General features: G+C 45.9%; 1 protein-coding gene across 1 annotated transcript in view; it reads left to right on the top strand.

The window, feature by feature from the left end:
* Positions 1-23,402, top strand: part of LOC149438025 (NACHT, LRR and PYD domains-containing protein 3-like) — a 131,036-nt gene that overhangs the window by 16,347 nt on the left and 91,287 nt on the right. Inside the window, exons 4-5 of the mRNA XM_089660318.1 lie at positions 6,168-6,230; positions 21,687-23,400. Coding sequence (XP_089516444.1) covers positions 6,168-6,230; positions 21,687-23,400 — 1,777 coding nt within the window. The remainder of the gene's footprint in view (positions 1-6,167; positions 6,231-21,686; positions 23,401-23,402) is intronic.

The raw sequence follows: 23,402 nt of genomic DNA, 5'->3' as shown, positions 1-23,402 counted from the left end.
ACAGATATCCCCCAAATGTCAGGACAGTACAGATATCCCCCAAATGTCAGAACGGTACAGATATCCCCCAAATGTCAGGACAGGACAGATATCCCCCAAATTTCAGGATGGTACAGATATCCCCCCCAAATGTCAGAACGGTATAGATATCCCCCAAATGTCAGAACGGTGTAGATATCCCCCAAATGTCAGGACAGTACAGATATCCCCCAAATGTCAGGACAGTACAGATATCCCCCAAATGTCAGGACAGTACAGATATCCCCCAAATGTCAGGACAGTACAGATATCCCGCAAATGTCAGGACAGTACAGATATCCCGCAAATGTCAGGACAGTACAGATATCCCCCAAATGTCAGGACAGTACAGATATCCCCCAAATGTCAGGACAGTACAGATACCCCCCAAATGTCAGGACAGTACAGATATCCCACAAATGTCAGAACAGTACAGATATCCCCCAAATGTCAGGACAGTACAGATATTCTGCAAATGTCAGGACAGTACAGATATCCCGCAAATGTCAGGACAGTACAGATATCCCCCAAATGTCAGGACAGTACAGATACCCCCCAAATGTCAGGACAGTACAGATATCCCGCAAATGTCAGAACAGTACAGATACCCCCCAAATGTCAGGACAGTACAGATATCCCCCAAATGTCAGGACAGTACAGATATCCCGCAAATGTCAGGACAGTACAGATATCCCGCAAATGTCAGGACAGTACAGCTATCCCCCAAATGTCAGGACAGTACAGATATCCTGCAAATGTCAGGACAGTACAGATATCCCCCAAATGTCAGGACAGTACAGATACCCCCCAAATGTCAGGACAGTACAGATATCCCGCAAATGTCAGAACAGTAAAGATATCCCCCAAATGTCAGGACAGTACAGATATCCCCCAAATGTCAGGACAGTACAGATACCCCCCAAATGTCAGGACAGTACAGATATCCCGCAAATGTCAGGACAGTACAGATATCCCTCAAATGTCAGGACAGTACAGATATCCTGCAAATGTCAGGACAGTACAGATATCCCCCAAATGTCAGGACAGTACAGATATCCCCCAAATGTCAGGACAGTACAGATATCCCCCAAATGTCAGGACAGTACAGATATCCCCCTAATGTCAGGACAGTACAGATATCCCGCAAATGTCAGGACAGTACAGATATCCCCCAAATGTCAGAACGGTACAGATATCCCCCAAATGTCAGGACAGGACAGATATCCCCCAAATGTCAGGATGGTACAGATATCCCCCCCAAATGTCAGAACGGTATAGATATCCCCCAAATGTCAGAACGGTGTAGATATCCCCCAAATGTCAGGACAGTACAGATATCCCCCAAATGTCAGGACAGTACAGATATCCCCCAAATGTCAGGACAGTACAGATATCCCGCAAATGTCAGGACAGTACAGATATCCCGCAAATGTCAGGACAGTACAGATATCCCCCAAATGTCAGGACAGTACAGATACCCCCCAAATGTCAGGACAGTACAGATATCCCACAAATGTCAGAACAGTACAGATATCCCCCAAATGTCAGGACAGTACAGATATCCCGCAAATGTCAGGACAGTACAGATATCCCCCAAATGTCAGGACAGTACAGATATCCCGCAAATGTCAGGACAGTACAGATATCCCGCAAATGTCAGGACAGTACAGCTATCCCCCAAATGTCAGGACAGTACAGATATCCTGCAAATGTCAGGACAGTACAGATACCCCCCAAATGTCAGGACAGTACAGATATCCCGCAAATGTCAGGACAGTACAGCTATCCCCCAAATGTCAGGACAGTACAGATATCCTGCAAATGTCAGGACAGTACAGATATCCCGCAAATGTCAGGACAGTACAGATATCCCCCAAATGTCAGGACAGTACAGATATCCTGCAAATGTCAGGACAGTACAGATACCCCCCAAATGTCAGGACAGTACAGATATCCCGCAAATGTCAGGACAGTACAGATATCCCTCAAATGTCAGGACAGTACAGATATCCCGCAAATGTCAGGACAGTACAGATATCCCGCAAATGTCAGGACAGTACAGATATCCCCCAAATGTCAGGACAGTACAGATATCCCCCAAATGTCAGGACAGTACAGATATCCCTCAAATGTCAGGACAGTACAGATATCCCGCAAATGTCAGGACAGTACAGATATCCCCCAAATGTCAGGACAGTACAGATATCCCGCAAATGTCAGGATGGTACAGATATCCCCCCCAAATGTCAGAACGGTATAGATATCCCCCAAATGTCAGAACGGTGTAGATATCCCCCAAATGTCAGGACAGTACAGATATCCCCCAAATGTCAGGACAGTACAGATATCCCCCAAATGTCAGGACAGTACAGATATCCCGCAAATGTCAGGACAGTACAGATATCCCCCAAATGTCAGGACAGTACAGATATCCCGCAAATGTCAGGACAGTACAGATATCCCGCAAATGTCAGGACAGTACAGCTATCCCCCAAATGTCAGGACAGTACAGATATCCTGCAAATGTCAGGACAGTACAGATATCCCGCAAATGTCAGGACAGTACAGATATCCCGCAAATGTCAGGACAGTACAGCTATCCCCCAAATGTCAGGACAGTACAGATATCCCCCAAATGTCAGGACAGTACAGATATCCCCCAAATGTCAGGACAGTACAGATATCCCGCAAATGTCAGGATGGTACAGATATCCCCCCCAAATGTCAGAACGGTATAGATATCCCCCAAATGTCAGAACGGTGTAGATATCCCCCAAATGTCAGGACAGTACAGATATCCCCCAAATGTCAGGACAGTACAGATATCCCCCAAATGTCAGGACAGTACAGATATCCCGCAAATGTCAGGACAGTACAGATATCCCGCAAATGTCAGGACAGTACAGATATCCCCCAAATGTCAGGACAGTACAGATACCCCCCAAATGTCAGGACAGTACAGATATCCCACAAATGTCAGAACAGTACAGATATCCCCCAAATGTCAGGACAGTACAGATATCCCGCAAATGTCAGGACAGTACAGCTATCCCCCAAATGTCAGGACAGTACAGATATCCTGCAAATGTCAGGACAGTACAGATATCCCGCAAATGTCAGGACAGTACAGATATCCCCCAAATGTCAGGACAGTACAGATACCCCCCAAATGTCAGGACAGTACAGATATCCTGCAAATGTCAGAACAGTACAGATACCCCCCAAATGTCAGGACAGTACAGATATCCCCCAAATGTCAGGACAGTACAGATATCCCCCAAATGTCAGGACAGTACAGATATCCCCCTAATGTCAGGACAGTACAGATATCCCGCAAATGTCAGGACAGTACAGATATCCCCCAAATGTCAGAACGGTACAGATATCCCCCAAATGTCAGGACAGGACAGATATCCCCCAAATGTCAGGATGGTACAGATATCCCCCCCAAATGTCAGAACGGTATAGATATCCCCCAAATGTCAGAACGGTGTAGATATCCCCCAAATGTCAGGACAGTACAGATATCCCCCAAATGTCAGGACAGTACAGATATCCCCCAAATGTCAGGACAGTACAGATATCCCGCAAATGTCAGGACAGTACAGATATCCCGCAAATGTCAGGACAGTACAGATATCCCCCAAATGTCAGGACAGTACAGATATCCCCCAAATGTCAGGACAGTACAGATATCCCTCAAATGTCAGGACAGTACAGATATCCCCCAAATGTCAGGACAGTACAGATATCCCGCAAATGTCAGGACAGTACAGATATCCCCCAAATGTCAGGACAGTACAGATATCCCGCAAATGTCAGGACAGTACAGATATCCCGCAAATGTCAGGACAGTACAGCTATCCCCCAAATGTCAGGACAGTACAGATATCCTGCAAATGTCAGGACAGTACAGATATCCCTCAAATGTCAGGACAGTACAGATATCCCGCAAATGTCAGGACAGTACAGATATCCCCCAAATGACCTTTTTTTGCAAAGTAGACAGTCCGACGTATTTCATAAGAGGTATAAGAGTTTTTTGAAGTTGTAATTTTTTTGTCATCATTTTTTGGAAAATGAAGAAATAAAAAATGATTTTCACTATTTTTTTTTACATACTGTCACCAGAGCAGTACAGCGTCATCATATAACTGGCATGGTGGTGATCAGGGATACTGACTGGTGACAGTACAAAAAAAAAAAATTTTTTTTTTTTTTTATTATTTTTACATTTTTATTACTTTTTTTCTCTTTAAGATTTTTTTTTTCATATTTCACTATGACCAAAGCAGTATAATGTTACCATAGTAACATTGTACTACTTTGGGGAAGTGATCAGTATTTTTTTTTCACACAATTTGCTCATAGCAAAGAATTACTTTGCTATAAGCAAGCAATTACCTGAATGAAATCGATTCATTCAGGTTTTTTTTGTGCTTAGCTGTGATTTGGCCACAGCTAATCACATGACACAGATGGGCTGTGATTGGCCCAGCTTGTGCATGTGATCACTGTGACCATTCACAGCTAGACACACTTGTATACAAAGGATGGCATGAAAGGAAGCCATCCATTGTATACAACTGTCATGTGACCTGCTGTGATTGGTCACATCAGGTCACAAGGTACTGGCAATGGGGCCGGTACACAGATCTGTCATCGACTGTGTCCGAGGTACATTGCCGGCGACAGTTTGTGTCGCAGCACGGCCCTGCAGGCATGTGCAACGCGCTTTCCGAAAAGGACACCATATGGCGTCCATCCAGAGGGACGAGGTGTTGGCCAACCCGCCATCTGGTTATAGGCCGGGCGGCAACTGGTTACATTGACAGGACTGATCTGTGTACCACATGAGCACATAGCCAGTCTGTGGGAGCCAGAATCATTCTTGGTTGGTAGGGGATCAAATACTTATTTTACTCACTGAACTGCAACTCAATTTATAACATTTGTATCATGTGTTTTTTCTTTATTTTTGGTTGATATTCTGTCTCTATCATTTAAAATACACTTGTGATAAAAAATTATAGACCCTTAATTTCTTTGTAAGTGGGCAAACGTACACAATCTGCAGGGGATCAAATAATTATTTACCCCACTGTATATGGGCTGAAATCCAAATTCTGTCTGAATTCCCATTTATCAGAGTTGGTAGAAAGGGCAAGTACACTAAGATATAAAGCAGACGATCAATGGAATAGGTTATAGGCAGTCTATTTAGAAGGCTGTCTTATTGTGAGATATGTTTCAGAACTCTTCCAACAGGAAAACATATTGTAATAGATCTATGCTGCCTCATATAATTTGTGAAGGGTAACTTTCATCATGCAGTACAAGATGCTGGTGAGGCTCAGGAGAAACCAGAAATCTGTGGGAAGCACTGGCATCTCATAGGAAGGACATAGGGAAGTCAAGAGATTTCTGATGCTGAAGGACAAAGATGGGATATCAGTAGAAAGGAACTGTGATGTGTAACATCAATAAGAGGCATTTACTACTTTACATGACCAATAAACCAGCAGATTATCTATTCTCTTGGAAGTGTAATCCTGTGTATATTTGTTTGTATACAGAGATGCTAGTTTATATAATAAATAATATGATGGCCATACTGGTTGATGCCTTCTTTAATCTAATATCTGCTTATTAACTATACAAATATGTATGCAATTCAGTTGCAGATCTAAAATAAGTATTTGATCCCCTACCAACCAACAATAATTCTGGCTCCCACAGACTGTCTATGTGCTCATGTGGTACACAGATTAGTCCTGTCAATTTAAGAAGGAGCTGCTAATAAAAACTCGTTATATGTATAAGAGACACCTGACCACAGAATCTTTTTTCCATCCAAACCTCACCAATATGGACAAGACCAAAGAGCTGTCAAAGGATGTCAAGGACAAGATTGTAGACCTGCACAAGGCTGGACTGGGCTACAAGACATCAGCAAGAAGCTTGGGGGGAAGGAGATAACTATTGGAGCAATTATTCAACTTTTACATATGAATTGGAAGGACTTTTCAATCTGAGCAAACCTCACCAAATAAATATATTTCTATAAGTTTTTATGAAATACCAAAAAAGAGTATTTAGCAAATACAGAAATATTTATATTTTTTATTTTCTTTTAAAACATAAAACAGGAAGGAATGAAGACCGACGACTGCCAGACAAGGTGAAAAAGTCCAATGTAAATCACGTAGGAGGTAAGAGTTTGCATATTGTACATACATGTACTCATACTTCCAATACACATGTAATTTTTTGTCTTGATCATGATTTTGTGATTATACTTCCCTGTTATACAACTGACAAAAAATCAGAAATGGCCATTACCAATCCTCTACATCCCACACAGATCTGATGTTGTTATTCACTGGAATAAAGACACAGGAGAGGTGAGGGAAAAAGACTTCAGAAAAACAAGAGAGGAGGGTGACAGACTGCAGAGACACAGGAGAGGGGAGGGTGACAGACTGCAGAGACACAGGAGAGAGGAGGGTGACAGACTGCAGAGACACAGGAGAGGGGAGGGTGACAGACTTCAGAGACACAGGAGAGAGGAGGGAGAAAGACTTCAGAAACACAGGAGAGAGGAGGGTGACAGACTGCAGAAACACAGGAGAGAGGAGGGTGAAAGACTGCAGAGACACAGGAGAGAGGAGGGTGACAGACTGCAGAGACACAGGAGAGAGGAGGGTGACAGACTTCAGAGACACAGGAGAGAGGAGGGTGACAGACTGCAGAGACACAGGAGAGAGGAGGGTGAAAGACTTCAGAGACACAGGAGAGAGGAGGGTGAAAGACTTCAGAGACACAGGAGAGAGGAGGGTGAAAGACTTCAGAGACACAGGAGAGAGGAGGGTGACAGACTGCAGAGACACAGGAGAGAGGAGGGTGACAGACTGCAGAGACACAGGAGAGAGGAGGGTGAAAGACTTCAGAGACACAGGAGAGAGGAGGGTGACAGACTGCAGAGACACAGGAGAGAGGAGGGTGACAGACTGCAGAGACACAGGAGAGAGGAGGGTGAAAGACTGCAGAGACACAGGAGAGAGGAGGGTGACAGACTTCAGAGACACAGGAGAGAGGAGGGTGAAAGACTTCAGAGACACAGGAGAGAGGAGGGTGAAAGACTTCAGAGACACAGGAGAGAGGAGGGTGAAAGACTGCAGAGACACAGGAGAGAGGAGGGTGAAAGACTTCAGAGACACAGGAGAGAGGAGGGTGAAAGACTTCAGAGACACAGGAGAGAGGAGGGTGACAGACTGCAGAGACACAGGAGAGAGGAGGGTGACAGACTGCAGAAACACAGGAGAGAGGAGGGTGACAGACTGCAGAGACACAGGAGAGAGGAGGGTGACAGACTGCAGAAACACAGGAGAGAGGAGGGTGAAAGACCAGAGACACAGGAGAGAGGAGGGTGAAAGACTTCAGAGACACAGGAGAGAGGAGGGTGAAAGACTTCAGAGACACAGGAGAGAGGAGGGAGACAGACTGCAGAGACACAGGAGAGAGGAGGGTGACAGACTTCAGAGACACAGGAGAGAGGAGGGTGACAGACTGCAGAGACACAGGAGAGGGGAGGGTGACAGACTTCAGAGACACAGGAGAGAGGAGGGTGAAAGACTGCAGAGACACAGGAGAGAGGAGGGTGACAGACTGCAGAGACACAGGAGAGAGGAGGGAGAAAGACTTCAGAAACACAGGAGAGAGGAGGGTGACAGACTGCAGAAACACAGGAGAGAGGAGGGTGACAGACTGCAGAGACACAGGAGAGAGGAGGGAGAAAGACTTCAGAAACACAGGAGAGAGGAGGGTGACAGACTGCAGAGACACAGGAGAGAGGAGGGTGACAGACTGCAGAGACACAGGAGAGAGGAGGGTGAAAGACTTCAGAGACACAGGAGAGAGGAGGGTGACAGACTGCAGAGACACAGGAGAGAGGAGGGTGACAGACTGCAGAGACACAGGAGAGAGGAGGGTGACAGACTGCAGAGACACAGGAGAGAGGAGGGTGAAAGACTGCAGAGACACAGGAGAGAGGAGGGAGAAAGACTTCAGAGACACAGGAGAGAGGAGGGTGACAGACTGCAGAAACACAGGAGAGAGGAGGGTGACAGACTGCAGAGACACAGGAGAGAGGAGGGTGACAGACTGCAGAGACACAGGAGAGAGGAGGGTGACAGACTGCAGAGACACAGGAGAGAGGAGGGTGAAAGACTTCAGAGACACAGGAGAGAGGAGGGTGAAAGACTTCAGAGACACAGGAGAGAGGAGGGTGACAGACTGCAGAGACACAGGAGAGAGGAGGGTGAAAGACTGCAGAGACACAGGAGAGAGGAGGGTGACAGACTGCAGAGACACAGGAGAGAGGAGGGAGAAAGACTTCAGAGACACAGGAGAGAGGAGGGTGACAGACTGCAGAAACACAGGAGAGAGGAGGGTGACAGACTGCAGAGACACAGGAGAGAGGAGGGTGACAGACTGCAGAGACACAGGAGAGAGGAGGGTGACAGACTGCAGAGACACAGGAGAGGGGAGGGTGACAGACTTCAGAGACACAGGAGAGAGGAGGGTGAAAGACTGCAGAGACACAGGAGAGAGGAGGGTGACAGACTGCAGAGACACAGGAGAGAGGAGGGAGAAAGACTTCAGAAACACAGGAGAGAGGAGGGTGACAGACTGCAGAAACACAGGAGAGAGGAGGGTGACAGACTGCAGAGACACAGGAGAGAGGAGGGAGAAAGACTTCAGAAACACAGGAGAGAGGAGGGTGACAGACTGCAGAGACACAGGAGAGAGGAGGGTGACAGACTGCAGAGACACAGGAGAGAGGAGGGTGAAAGACTTCAGAGACACAGGAGAGAGGAGGGTGACAGACTGCAGAGACACAGGAGAGAGGAGGGTGACAGACTGCAGAGACACAGGAGAGAGGAGGGTGACAGACTGCAGAGACACAGGAGAGAGGAGGGTGAAAGACTGCAGAGACACAGGAGAGAGGAGGGAGAAAGACTTCAGAGACACAGGAGAGAGGAGGGTGACAGACTGCAGAAACACAGGAGAGAGGAGGGTGACAGACTGCAGAGACACAGGAGAGAGGAGGGTGACAGACTGCAGAGACACAGGAGAGAGGAGGGTGACAGACTGCAGAGACACAGGAGAGAGGAGGGTGAAAGACTTCAGAGACACAGGAGAGAGGAGGGTGAAAGACTTCAGAGACACAGGAGAGAGGAGGGTGACAGACTGCAGAGACACAGGAGAGAGGAGGGTGAAAGACTGCAGAGACACAGGAGAGAGGAGGGTGACAGACTGCAGAGACACAGGAGAGAGGAGGGAGAAAGACTTCAGAGACACAGGAGAGAGGAGGGTGACAGACTGCAGAAACACAGGAGAGAGGAGGGTGACAGACTGCAGAGACACAGGAGAGAGGAGGGAGAAAGACTTCAGAAACACAGGAGAGAGGAGGGTGACAGACTGCAGAAACACAGGAGAGAGGAGGGTGACAGACTGCAGAGACACAGGAGAGAGGAGGGTGACAGACTGCAGAGACACAGGAGAGAGGAGGGAGACAGACTGCAGAGACACAGGAGAGAGGAGGGTGACAGACTGCAGAAACACAGGAGAGAGGAGGGTGACAGACTGCAGAGACACAGGAGAGAGGAGGGTGACAGACTGCAGAGACACAGGAGAGAGGAGGGAGAAAGACTTCAGAGACACAGGAGAGAGGAGGGTGACAGACTGCAGAAACACAGGAGAGAGGAGGGTGACAGACTGCAGAGACACAGGAGAGAGGAGGGAGAAAGACTTCAGAAACACAGGAGAGAGGAGGGTGACAGACTGCAGAAACACAGGAGAGAGGAGGGTGACAGACTGCAGAGACACAGGAGAGAGGAGGGTGACAGACTGCAGAGACACAGGAGAGAGGAGGGAGACAGACTGCAGAGACACAGGAGAGAGGAGGGTGACAGACTGCAGAAACACAGGAGAGAGGAGGGTGACAGACTGCAGAAACACAGGAGAGAGGAGGGAGACAGACTGCAGAGACACAGGAGAGAGGAGGGTGAAAGACTGCAGAGACACAGGAGAGAGGAGGGTGACAGACTGCAGAGACACAGGAGAGAGAAGGGTGACAGACTGCAGAGACACAGGAGAGGGGAGGGAGACAGACTGCAGAGACACAGGAGAGAGGAGGGTGACAGACTGCAGAGACACAGGAGAGAGGAGGGTGACAGACTGCAGAGACACAGGAGAGAGGAGGGTGACAGACTGCAGAGACACAGGAGAGAGGAGGGAGAAAGACTTCAGAGACACAGGAGAGAGGAGGGTGACAGACTGCAGAGACACAGGAGAGAGGAGGGTGACAGACTGCAGAGACACAGGAGAGAGGAGGGTGAAAGACTGCAGAGACACAGGAGAGAGGAGGGTGAAAGACTTCAGAGACACAGGAGAGAGAAGGGTGACAGACTGCAGAGACACAGGAGAGGGGAGGGAGACAGACTGCAGAGACACAGGAGAGAGGAGGGTGACAGACTGCAGAGACACAGGAGAGGGGAGGGAGACAGACTGCAGAGACACAGGAGAGAGGAGGGTGACAGACTGCAGAGACACAGGAGAGAGGAGGGTGACAGACTGCAGAGACACAGGAGAGAGGAGGGTGACAGACTGCAGAGACACAGGAGAGGGGAGGGTGACAGACTGCAGAGACACAGGAGAGAGGAGGGTGAAAGACTTCAGAGACACAGGAGAGAGGAGGGTGACAGACTGCAGAGACACAGGAGAGAGGAGGGAGACAGACTGCAGAGACACAGGAGAGGGGAGGGTGACAGACTGCAGAGACACAGGAGAGAGGAGGGTGACAGACTGTAGAGACACAGGAGAGAGGAAGGTGACAGACTGCAGAGACACAGGAGAGAGGAGGGTGACAGACTGCAGAGACACAGGAGAGAGGAGGGAGAAAGACTGCAGAGACACAGGAGAGAGGAAGGTGACAGACTTCAGAGACACAGGAGAGAGGAAGGTGACAGACTGCAGAGACACAGGAGAGGGGAGGGTGACAGACTTCAGAGACACAGGAGAGAGGAGGGTGAAAGACTGCAGAGACACAGGAGAGAGGAGGGTGACAGACTGCAGAGACACAGGAGAGAGGAAGGTGACAGACTTCAGAGACACAGGAGAGAGGAGGGTGACAGACTGCAGAGACACAGGAGAGAGGAGGGTGACAGACTGCAGAGACACAGGAGAGAGGAGGGTGACAGACTGCAGAGACACAGGAGAGAGGAAGGTGACAGACTTCAGAGACACAGGAGAGAGGAGGGTGACAGACTTCAGAGACACAGGAGAGAGGAGGGTGACAGACTGCAGAGACACAGGAGAGAGGAGGGTGACAGACTTCAGAGACACAGGAGAGGGGAGGGTGACAGACTTCAGAGACACAGGAGAGAGGAGGGTGAAAGACTGCAGAGACACAGGAGAGAGGAGGGTGAAAGACTGCAGAGACACAGGAGAGAGGAGGGTGACAGACTGCAGAGACACAGGAGAGAGGAGGGTGACAGACTGCAGAGACACAGGAGAGAGGAGGGTGACAGACTTCAGAGACACAGGAGAGAGGAGGGTGAAAGACTTCAGAGACACAGGAGAGAGGAGGGTGACAGACTGCAGAGACACAGGAGAGAGGAGGGTGACAGACTGCAGAGACACAGGAGAGGGGAGGGAGACAGACTGCAGAGACACAGGAGAGAGGAGGGTGACAGACTGCAGAGACACAGGAGAGAGGAGGGTGACAGACTGCAGAGACACAGGAGAGAGGAGGGTGAAAGACTTCAGAGACACAGGAGAGAGGAGGGTGACAGACTGCAGAGACACAGGAGAGAGGAGGGTGAAAGACTGCAGAGACACAGGAGAGAGGAGGGTGAAAGACTGCAGAGACACAGGAGAGAGGAGGGTGACAGACTGCAGAGACACAGGAGAGAGGAGGGTGACAGACTGCAGAGACACAGGAGAGAGGAGGGTGAAAGACTGCAGAGACACAGGAGAGAGGAGGGTGACAGACTGCAGAGACACAGGAGAGAGGAGGGTGACAGACTGCAGAGACACAGGAGAGGGGAGGGAGACAGACTGCAGAGACACAGGAGAGAGGAGGGTGAAAGACTGCAGAGACACAGGAGAGAGGAGGGTGACAGACTGCAGAGACACAGGAGAGAGGAGGGTGACAGACTGCAGAGACACAGGAGAGAGGAGGGTGAAAGACTGCAGAGACACAGGAGAGAGGAGGGTGACAGACTGCAGAGACACAGGAGAGAGGAGGGTGACAGACTGCAGAGACACAGGAGAGGAGAGGGTGAAAGACTGCAGAGACACAGGAGAGAGGAGGGTGACAGACTGCAGAGACACAGGAGAGGGGAGGGAGACAGACTGCAGAGACACAGGAGAGAGGAGGGTGACAGACTGCAGAGACACAGGAGAGAGGAGGGTGAAAGACTTCAGAGACACAGGAGAGAGGAGGGTGACAGACTTCAGAGACACAGGAGAGAGGAGGGTGACAGACTTCAGAGACACAGGAGAGAGGAGGGTGACAGACTGCAGAGACACAGGAGAGAGGAGGGTGACAGACTGCAGAGACACAGGAGAGGGGAGGGAGACAGACTGCAGAGACACAGGAGAGGGGAGGGAGACAGACTGCAGAGACACAGGAGAGGAGAGGGTGAAAGACTTCAGAGACACAAGAGAGAGGAGGGTGACAGACTGCAGAGACACAGGAGAGAGGAGGGTGACTGGATGCAGAGACACAGGAGAGAGGAGGGTGACTGGATGCAGAGACACAGGAGAGAGGAGGGTGACTGGATGCAGAGACACACTAGAGAGCTGGATGACATGATGCCAAGAGACACATGAAATAGGTGCACTCCTCCCTTGTACAGCAAGATTGGATTGGTTCCTTTCTATATACACTATATTGCCCAAAGTATTATCTCCGCCCTCCCAATCATGTGATTCAAGTGTTCCAATCCCCTCAGACTGCAAAAAAACAGACTGCAGAGACACAGGAGAGAGGAGGGTGACAGACTTCAGAGACACAGGAGAGAGGAGGGTGACAGACTGCAGAGACACAGGAGAGAGGAGGGTGACAGACTGCAGAGACACAGGAGAGAGGAGGGTGACAGACTGCAGAGACACAGGAGAGAGGAGGGTGACAGACTGCAGAGACACAGGAGAGAGGAGGGTGACAGACTGCAGAGACACAGGAGAGAGGAGGGTGACAGACTGCAGAGACACAGGAGAGAGGAGGGTGACAGACTGCAGAGACACAGGAGAGAGGAGGGTGACAGACTGCAGAGACACAGGAGAGAGGAGGGTGACAGACTGCAGAGACACAGGAGAGAGGAGGGTGACAGACTGCAGAGACACAGGAGAGAGGAGGGTGACTGGATGCAGAGACACAGGAGAGAGGAGGGTGACTGGATGCAGAGACACACTAGAGAGCTGGATGACATGATGCCAAGAGACACATGAAATAGGTGCACTCCTCCCTTGTACAGCAAGATTGGATTGGTTCCTTTCTATATACACTATATTGCCCAAAGTATTATCCCCGCCCTCCCAATCATGTGATTCAAGTGTTCCAATCCCCTCCATATCATGTGATTCAGGTGTTCCAACCCCCTCCCAATCATGTGATTCAGGTGTTCCAATCCCCTTCATGGACACAGGCGTATACAATCATCCCCTAGGCATGCAGACGGCTTCTACAAACATTGGTGAAAGAATGGGTCGCTCTCAGGAGCTCAGTGACTCCAAGCGTGGTCCCGTGATAGGTGGCCACCTAGGCAATAAGTCCATCCGTGACATTTCCTGGCTACTAAATATTCCACGCTCAACTGTTAGTGGGATTATAACAAAGTGGAAGCAACTGTGAACAACCTCAACTCAGCCACCAAGTGGTAGGCCACGTCACATGACAGGGCGAGGTCAGCGCATGCTGAAGAGCACAGAAGTTGCCAACTGTCTGCAGAGTCAATAACTAAAGACCTCCAAACTTGGTGTGGCCTTCAGATGAGCACAAGAACAGTGCGGAGAGAGCTTCATGGAATGGGTTTCCATGGCCAAGCAGCTTAATCCAAGCCTTACATCACCAAGTGCAATGCAAAGCGTTGAATGCTGTGGTGTAAAGCACGCCACCACTGGACTCTAGAGCAGTGGAGACATGTTCTCTGGAGTGACCAATCACACTTCTCTGTCTGGCAATCCAATGGATGTGTCTGGGTTTGGTGGTTGCCAGGAGAATGGTACTTGCCTGGCTGCATTGTGCCAAGTGTAAAGTTTGGTGGAGGGGGGATTATGGTGTGGGGTGGTTTTTCAGGGGTTGGGCTTGGCCCCCTAGTTCCAGTGAAGGGAACTCTTAAGACGTCAGCATACCAAGACATTTTGGACAATTTCATGCTCCCAACTTTTTGGGAAGAGTTTGGGGATGGCCCTTTCCTGTTCCAACATGACTGCACACCAGTGCTCAAAGCAAAGTCCATAAAGACATGGAGGAGCCAGTCTAGGGTGGAGGAACTTGACTGGCCTGCACAGAGTCCTCAACCCTCAACCCCACAGAACACCTTTGGGATAAATTTGAGCGGAGACTGCGAGCCAGGCCTCCTCCCCCAACATCAGTGCCTGACCTGACAAATGTGCTTCTGGAAGAATGGTCCAACCTCCCCATAGACACCCTCCTAAACCTTGTGGACGGCCTTCCCAGAAGAGTAGAAGCTGTTATAGCTGCAAAGGGTGGGGACAACTCAATATTTAACCCTACGGACTCAGCTTGGGAGGCTGTCACGGATCCAAGCCGCACGCACACACCCACAGCAACTAGCTAACCGAGGCGTGCACGTCTGGCCATGACTTGGGGTAAAGAGGGAATGAGGGGGACTTTGAACATATAAGACTGGCCGTGATACACTTTCACAGCCCGGACTACCTCTGGTCACCACTAGAGGGAGACTCCACTCCAATCCAGCTGGCTGACCACACACAGGCAGATACAAATCTTATATACAATCTGGTGCACTCTAAGGGTTGGGGAGCAGTCTAGCAATTGGCACACCCTTCTAGGATTCCTCCAGCTATCCTACAAGATAGAACCTCAGTGTTAATCACTCTTCCACTGTCCACACCCCCCCACACCAGACACACCACAAACGGTAGCTTGCCACCACCCAACAGTTTGTCCGCAGACTGGTCTGCTGAGCCACCACATACACACAGGTCTCCGTCTGGCAGATCTGCTACTTTACAATCTGCATGCAATCTGCCAACACACAGTGCAATTGCATACAGATTGGCAATGAACTTAGACCGAGCACATAAAGACACTGTAATACCATAATCTCTCCAGAGATATGAGCCAAAGCTTAAGTACCCAGAAGTCACTTATTAATTTTATGATTTAATATACCGAAAGTGGGCAGTGCATAAAATATGTACAAAGTATAAAAAGTTATAAATAATACAGAAAATACAAAAATTGTGTAATGGGCTATTGACTATAAAATAAAAGAGACTAAAGACAGAAATAAAACTTATACTAAGAGTTATCCTGCGACTGGAGCAAGTCAGTGATAGAATTTCCGACACCAGCGCATCAGTCCAATTGCAACAGTACCAATCACTGTTCAGCTGTCACAGTCAGGCACCATATAACCATTTTCTGCATTTCTCTGGGATTCTACATAGGCTACAAATACAGTTTTACATGCAGGTGTAGCCTACAGTGTGTCCAATCAGAAGAAAATATTTTCATCTCTCTGCAACTAATATTTTAGCTTTCGTGAGAGATGAAATATTTTCCTTTGATCTGGGTATATAAGTCATAGCTCCCAGACACATTGGAGCCACTCCTGGTCTCCTGCTGTTTCCCGAAGCCAAAATGGCTAGAGCTGTTCTTTTTAGATTTCAAGAAGGTGGCAAACTCTGGCTACAAAGGTGACAAGGTTTTATTGGCATCTAGGTATCACCTCCAGCCTAGAAGCTGCTCTGTCCTTTCAGATGCTCTTTGGTGAACATATGTCTCTGACTGAATACTGAACACTTATCTGTAATAACATGGAATTAAACTAGATCTACAATGACATTTCTACTGATCACATCACATCTCAGCAACCCAAATCTTACATTTATGTCACAGAAGCCATTAAAGGTCATGTGTGTGGAAGGCCGGCGGCTCAATACTTTTGGCAATATAGTGTATGTTACTATAAGAGATTGGCTACATGTGGGAATAAAAACAAATTATGTGTTACACTGCTGAGATGCAAACATATTTTCAGTCAGCCTGTGTTATGTGTGCTAAATCATATGTATAACATTCCACTCTGTCATAATACAATGTTTAAATCATAACTCATAAATATTCTATATCAAAAATGTGTTCTTAAAGTAATGTTCAGTTCATCATCAATAATCTTCCTTCACCAAATGGAATTTGTTTCCAAAACCTCAGTGCTGAAACAATAGCAGCTCAGTACACCATCGATTTCTAGATGCTGATCTCAAATCCCCAGTGCTGCAAGTGCTCTGTGTCACGATTGCGGCGTCAGACCCCCAGACCTTCTCACCAAACTCGTGACCAAAGGACTAGCCAATCTAAAACCGTGATGTCACGTGCCTAACAATGCCATACCTAGCTGCACCCTGCACAACAATTTTCTAGCTAATTGGACCACAATCGATGTACCGGCAGCCTGAGCGATTGTTACTGGGTCAAGTTAATTACGCAATTAACCCTTCACACTGCCACCACCTCCTTTTTGTGCAGAGAAAGAGGAAACTCGGCAATCTCATCAATAACACTATAATGGTTGAGGTAATCGTCTGCATAACACGGTTATACAGACGGTTAAACAAACACAGTAGCATTCTCTTTAGAGGCAGGAATTCATAAATTGCAATAAAGCGCTATAGAAACAGTTCAACACTTTCAGAAGGAAAGATTTATTACTAAAATGTCAAACGGGTGCAATAAAAATATTTACAGAAAAGAGGTAACTAAGATATATATATATATATATAAACATACAGAGACCAACAACGCAGCAAAGAGATATCAGAGAGAGGTGAAAGTGTTAAGGTTATTGCCAGTCCTTGGTTAGCAGATCCAAGTTTCAGAGCAAAAGGGCACGGGTCTCCCCAGGTGGTATTGATGTGAAAATGGGAGACGTCTTCAACTCACTTCTCTTAGGCCTGACAGCCCAATTTGTAGTTCCCCAGCAGGGGGTGTCTCTGATGTCAAGGACCAATACCCCATGTAGGGCGTGGAGGTCTGGGTGTCGACCTAAACTAGAGCAAAAATCTCATGTAGTTCATATTTGGGCTCATAACTTTTCCTATGCACAAGTGACATTCCACCCGTGGGTAGATTATTATGCAGACACGTCTGAGGATTGATTAGAGATGAAATATGTAATTCTATACTGAACGGTTCACAAGATCTATTTTTCTGCTTTCCTATGTATTTGAGACAAGGCGATTGACCTATCAAATTGTTCGCCTTCTCATGGCCAATCTGACGATACGCCCAGTTTTTATGTAAGTCTCTCATATTCCATGATATGAGACATAGGGGAAAAGTGGATTTTAACAATGGTTATCTGATTCTGTCACCTACGCTGAGTTAGGTTTATTAGGTTGGAATCTCTTTCAACTCCTGGGAAAGCTTGCCTTATCTCTTCCGAGGTGTTACAATTTGAAGGTTCTTTGGACAGGGAGGCCCCGGCTCCCTTGGGGGGCTTTATAGCTCCTATGACCCTTCTGTGAGACACATACACACTGGGCAAATGTCGCTGGGACTCTCAGAAAGGAAAGGGGGAAGATGAGGGAGAAATATATTATTATAATATAGTATAATATATATAATATAATATTAAATATCCAGCACTATCCTACTTTAATTGTAATACCCCACCAAGTCACTTTAACCGTCCTTCCCCTGAAGTACATACATAAATCAATCAATCTTTAAGCACACTTGGTTGCAAAAAAACCTCAATATTAGTGTATAAAGTCCCAAAATAAGTCCCAAAACTCTATATTAGTGTATAAAGTCCCAAAATAAGAGTCCAGAAATCAAAGTCCAAATAAATCCCAAAAAGAATATATCTTTGTCAGTACTTTCTCAAATCTTCGTGTCTCCAAACCGCCTTTTTGGTATACTCCAAAAACAAATCTTCATATACCTCAAAGAAAAAAACTCAACATAGTGCTTTATCCAAATAATATAAAAAATATAATCAAAGTACCACACGTGTTACATGCGAAAACACTACCGTGCCACAGCAACCGTGAAACAAGATACCTCTGCCTTAAATATTAATCCACTGCACAAAAATAACAGAAGTGCATAATTACCCTCAAGGTAGTAACACAAGCATTGATGAGATTATTTCCAACCTTTTTCCTTCAGCCTTTCCAGCCACTTCCCACAGACCTCATAAATAGACCAGGGATCAGTGTATATAATAAATAATCATAGTACTTTATTATAGCAACTTACATTAAAATAAGAAGAGATCAGCTTCCACACACAAAGCAATTGATTCCACAATCGAGCCTCTCCTCAGTGGTGTTGAAATATCCTCACCATACCACTTCAGAGAAGGGATAGGTAATTGGTGATAGGTTCCCCACTAACCATACACCTGTATGGAGGATTCCAGGGCATACACAGCCGCGTGTTCCAGGAACAAAAATGGCCACCACAGCACTTCCGGAAGAGCGTCAGAACGTCACCACGTCACGTGCCCCGGACGCGTTTCGTCACATCCGGACTTTGTCAACAGGGATACGGACGTGTCTCCTCACTCTCCTTAAATACCACTAACCAAGGAGGTGAGGATACAGCCGTGGCCATTTTACAACCTGGAAACCCGGATATCCCTACCCATACATACAAGCTGCACCTGGATCAGCAGAACACAGGGAAAACAATCCCATACTGGCCACCTTGTGCACTCAAATTATACCAATACATATTTAATTGAAAAATCATCCCCCAAGAACCTATACATTTCAGTACTGGCCATTTCTCCCAGAGGGTAACCCCATACATCAGATATTATGAAAAATCCCTAACATTCACAAAAGGGATGGAGATCAGACTTATCCTCCATACTACTACTCCACCCCCTATCGTATAAAACTTAAAATAATAGCATGATAAGTCAATATCAGCCAGATATACATACACATATTTTATAAAATATACTAAAAAACCTAAATCCCTATATTAGAGTACATAACGTTACTATATACCCTATTTCAATCAAGTTTTCAGACAATATATAAAAAAAGGAAATTTTTTAACCCAGGATAAAATAATAAAAAATAAAATAATAAAAAAAAAAATATATATTATATTTGCCAAGATGGAGGTTGAAGCCAAAATGGTTGAACCGTGTCCATCTCTGGGTATACGCTGTTACACTCTGCACTCTGTGAAACACCACCTTATATATAATTGGGTGTGCCCTCACTTTAATTTAAGACTCATAGATGTATATAGGTCATACTGCATCTCCCATTCTTCAGGGAATGGCTTCCAAAGACCCAATTCTGTAGCGATTTCCACTCAGTGAACCACCACTATCCAGGTACTGATCTCCATTCTCCGGTGCTTTAAATACTCTTCACACTATGAACCACCACCTGAATGGGTGTACCCTCCTGTTTTAAGACCTGTAGGGATTATAGGTCATACAGCGCCTCTGTTTTCTCAGGGAATATAATAGTAGACTTCCAATTCACACAGAGATCAGTTTAATCATTCAATGTTTGCAGAAGAGCTTTGCCTTTAAAGATTCAATCCTCCACAAGTTTTCCTCTAAAATGTACCCAAAGCCTGAAGAATTCCAGCCATAGTGTACTATAATAAAATCACTTACTTTTATTTCAAATTGCGCTTGCAATTTCCAAGAATATACTGGAGTCAAGTGCTATTACACTGCTGCCGTACCTCAAGTCTAATTCTAAAGTCACCCAGCTCCACCCCACGTGTGTCGTCACTAATCACATGACTGTGTCAGGAGTTGGGGCTGGGTAACAAAGCAGGGACTTTTATACTGCCACCTTTTTTTATCAGGTTACTATAGGAACCGAGGGCGATGAGACTAATTTTAATGCAACTTATTAACAAGCCGCTTCCCCCGCATTCCATGGTCCATGGATCATCATGCAAATACAGCCGCTTTATTTATCAGGTTACTATAAAAACTGGGAGGTGGTACCACCTCTGATATGCAACCTCATGACAAGGCACATAACCAAGTTCCTTTACCAATGGTATTACATGTTTGTAAATATAATGGAACAAACTTTTAACAGTTAAAATACATGGCAATAGTAAAGTCCAGATCCAATGGGGCAAGCATAAGAATTATATACATCTAATGACTCCAGATTATATCCACATAATTTATTTTGTGTTTTTAAGGAGGCCAGGAGATATCCCTATTAATGAAACAGCCCAAAATAAAGTGACAATAAAGCTTAAATTTTTTTGTTTTAAAAATAACAAATATGTCATACTTACCTGCTCTGTATAATGGGTTTGCATAGAGCAGCCTTAAGCCTCCTCTTCTCATGTCCCCTGTTCTTCTACCCTGCTGAATGCCCCCTGAGCTAATTGCTGCTCTGGGGGCATTTGTGTGTGCTCACTCCTGAGCTGCCTCTGTGTGTCTATAAGACACACTGGAACACAGCTTGGCCTCACCCCCCACTCCCTCATCACTGCCTGTGATTGACAGCAGCAGTAGCCAATGGCCAATAAGGAGAGGGAAACCCAGAAGAGCTGAGGCTCAGGTGCACAGTGCTGGATTATGGTTAGGCTCCAGTAAGTATTGGGGGGGGGGGGGGGGGGGGGCTGTGAGGGAAGCAGCATGCTGAAGGTTTTTTTATGTTCATGAATAGAATGCATGAAGGTAAAAAACCTTCAACCACTTTAAGCCGCACTTTGACAAAACTAGTAAAAATAGTAACATATCCAAATACTATATCCTAAACGTGCAGCACTGTAAACTCATGAAACGTAAATATCTTATATCATACTTCAATATATACTGAGTTGATATTGTTACAGCACTGAGGTTTTGGAAGCAAATTCCATTTGGTGAAGAAAGATTATTTATGAAGAGAGCACCACTGAATATTATTTTATGAACACATTTTTTATGAGTTATGATTTAATGAGGTTATTATTATATTGCAGAATGTTATACATACTGTATGATTAAGGACACATAACACAGGTTGATTGCAAATATTTATGCAGCTCAGCAGTGCAACACATAATTTGTTTTTGATTCATTGATTTGATGGATGAGCACACACTAGGTGATTTCAGCAGCTGGTCACCAGGATTATGTTTTTGTTTCTTTTTATGTCATCTTATTATTTAATTTGTTGTTGCCAGCGCATCAGTTTTTTAATAATTAGTTATTACTTTTGGGAACACCCCCAGTTGGGAGTAGAGACAGGAACTATGGAAGGGAGATGCACGGTATCACATAGCCCACTGTACTCCACTTGTAATTAAAACAACAGTTTTACTTGGTATTATTAGTTGAAAATGTTGGCTGAAAATAAAAAATATTCACATATGAGTAAATTAGTTGTATGTAATATAGATTGCAGAATGAAATATATGGAATCAGCGAAACAGAAATACCAACTTATACAAGAACACAACTCCCTACCAGGAGAGAATGTCGACCTGGAAGATAGATATACCAACCTATTAATGATAAGAAATACTCGGAAAATAGAGGAGAGAGAACATGAAATAACAGCTTTGGGTATAAAGCATCTCCAGATAATGGATGAGAGATCTTCTCCGGAGTATTCACCAACCACCCTCGAGGCTCTGTTTGACCCAAATCCAAAAGGAATCATTCCCACAGCTGTAGTGTTACAAGGACCATCCGGGATTGGAAAAACAATGACCTCCCAGAAGATTATGCTGGACTGGGCTTCTGGGAATCTCTACCAAGACAAGTTTAATTTTGCATTTCATCTGAACTGTAGAGAACTCAACACCATCACTGATAAGGTAAGCCTTGCTAGACTTTTATCTACAGCCTGTGGATTGATATGTCCAGAGGATATGATGAAGTCAGTTCTGAGCAATTCTGAGAAACTGCTTTTAATTGTTGATGGTTTTGATGAGCTGAAATGGTCTCTGGAAAATGTGAAGGAGAACTGTGATGACCCTTTTCAAGAAAATTCCATAGAAGTTCTCCTAAAAAGTTTACTAAACAAACAATGTCTCCCTGAAGTTTCTCTGATCATCACCACAAGACCAATGGCAATACAAAAGTTACATCAGCTTATTAAAAAATTCCGTTCACGTTTTGTGGATATTCTGGGATTTACAGGAGAAGATCATAACAAATATGTCCGCAACTTCTTTGAAAATCCAGAGGATGCAGCGAAGGCTCTCAGTATAATAAAAGACAATGACTATCTGTACACCCTATGTGCTGTCCCCATCATGTCCTGGATTGTATGCACTCTGATAAAGCCAGAAATAAAGAAGGAATTGGATTTAATTCCATATCAAACAATTACATCTCTCTATCTCTCCTACTTGAAAGGTCTAATAATGTACCATGGAAGGGAGGATGATGGAAGAGAGCAGTCTGTACATGCCAGCCTGAAGAAACTGTGTGCTCTGGCCAACAAGGGAATTCTCAACCATCAAATCTTGTTTGCAGAAGAAGATTTAGAAGAACTTCATCTTTCCAAGTTTAAGTCTGTATTTGTGAATGAGGACATATTCCACCATGGAATTGGCACCCGAACCTGCTACAGCTTCACCCACCTCAGTGTGCAGGAGTTCCTTGCTGCTCTATATTACGTGATGGATGATGGATCTGAGAAAAACACCTCACTCCCTGAGATCTGTAAAGGGAATTCATGCTCAGAATTGTGCAAAGATCATCCACATTTAGCACTAGTTGTACGATTCCTCTTCGGATTTCTAAATGAAAAAGTTGTTACGGAATTCTCAAAGAGCACAGGGATTAACATTTCACTCCAAAAAAAATCTGCAATGATAAAATGGATTGTAAAACATGAAAAATCAATCATATCTATTGAATCCATTTGTTGTCTGAATGAGACTCAGGATGAGGACTTCATAAGGAGAGTTATGTCTCGATCATGTTTGATCATTGGAGCCATGCATTATAAATATCTAAGAATGAAGAATTCTTCTAAGGAGCTGTGCTATTGCTTGAAGATTTGTAAAAGTTTTAAGAATATCTCTTTTCAACATCTCACAATGGATGCTGAGGACCAAATAATGTTATCTCCATTCATACATGGCTGTCAACAGCTTAGGT

The sequence above is a fragment of the Staurois parvus genome, unplaced genomic scaffold (genome assembly GCF_062004578.1).
Source record: "Staurois parvus isolate SC_StPar_1 unplaced genomic scaffold, SC_StPar_1.0 ptg001224l, whole genome shotgun sequence".
Classification (NCBI taxonomy): Eukaryota; Metazoa; Chordata; class Amphibia; order Anura; family Ranidae; genus Staurois; species Staurois parvus.
Note: the sequence above shows the minus strand (reverse complement) of the source record. Positions and strands in the feature narration are given on the sequence as shown.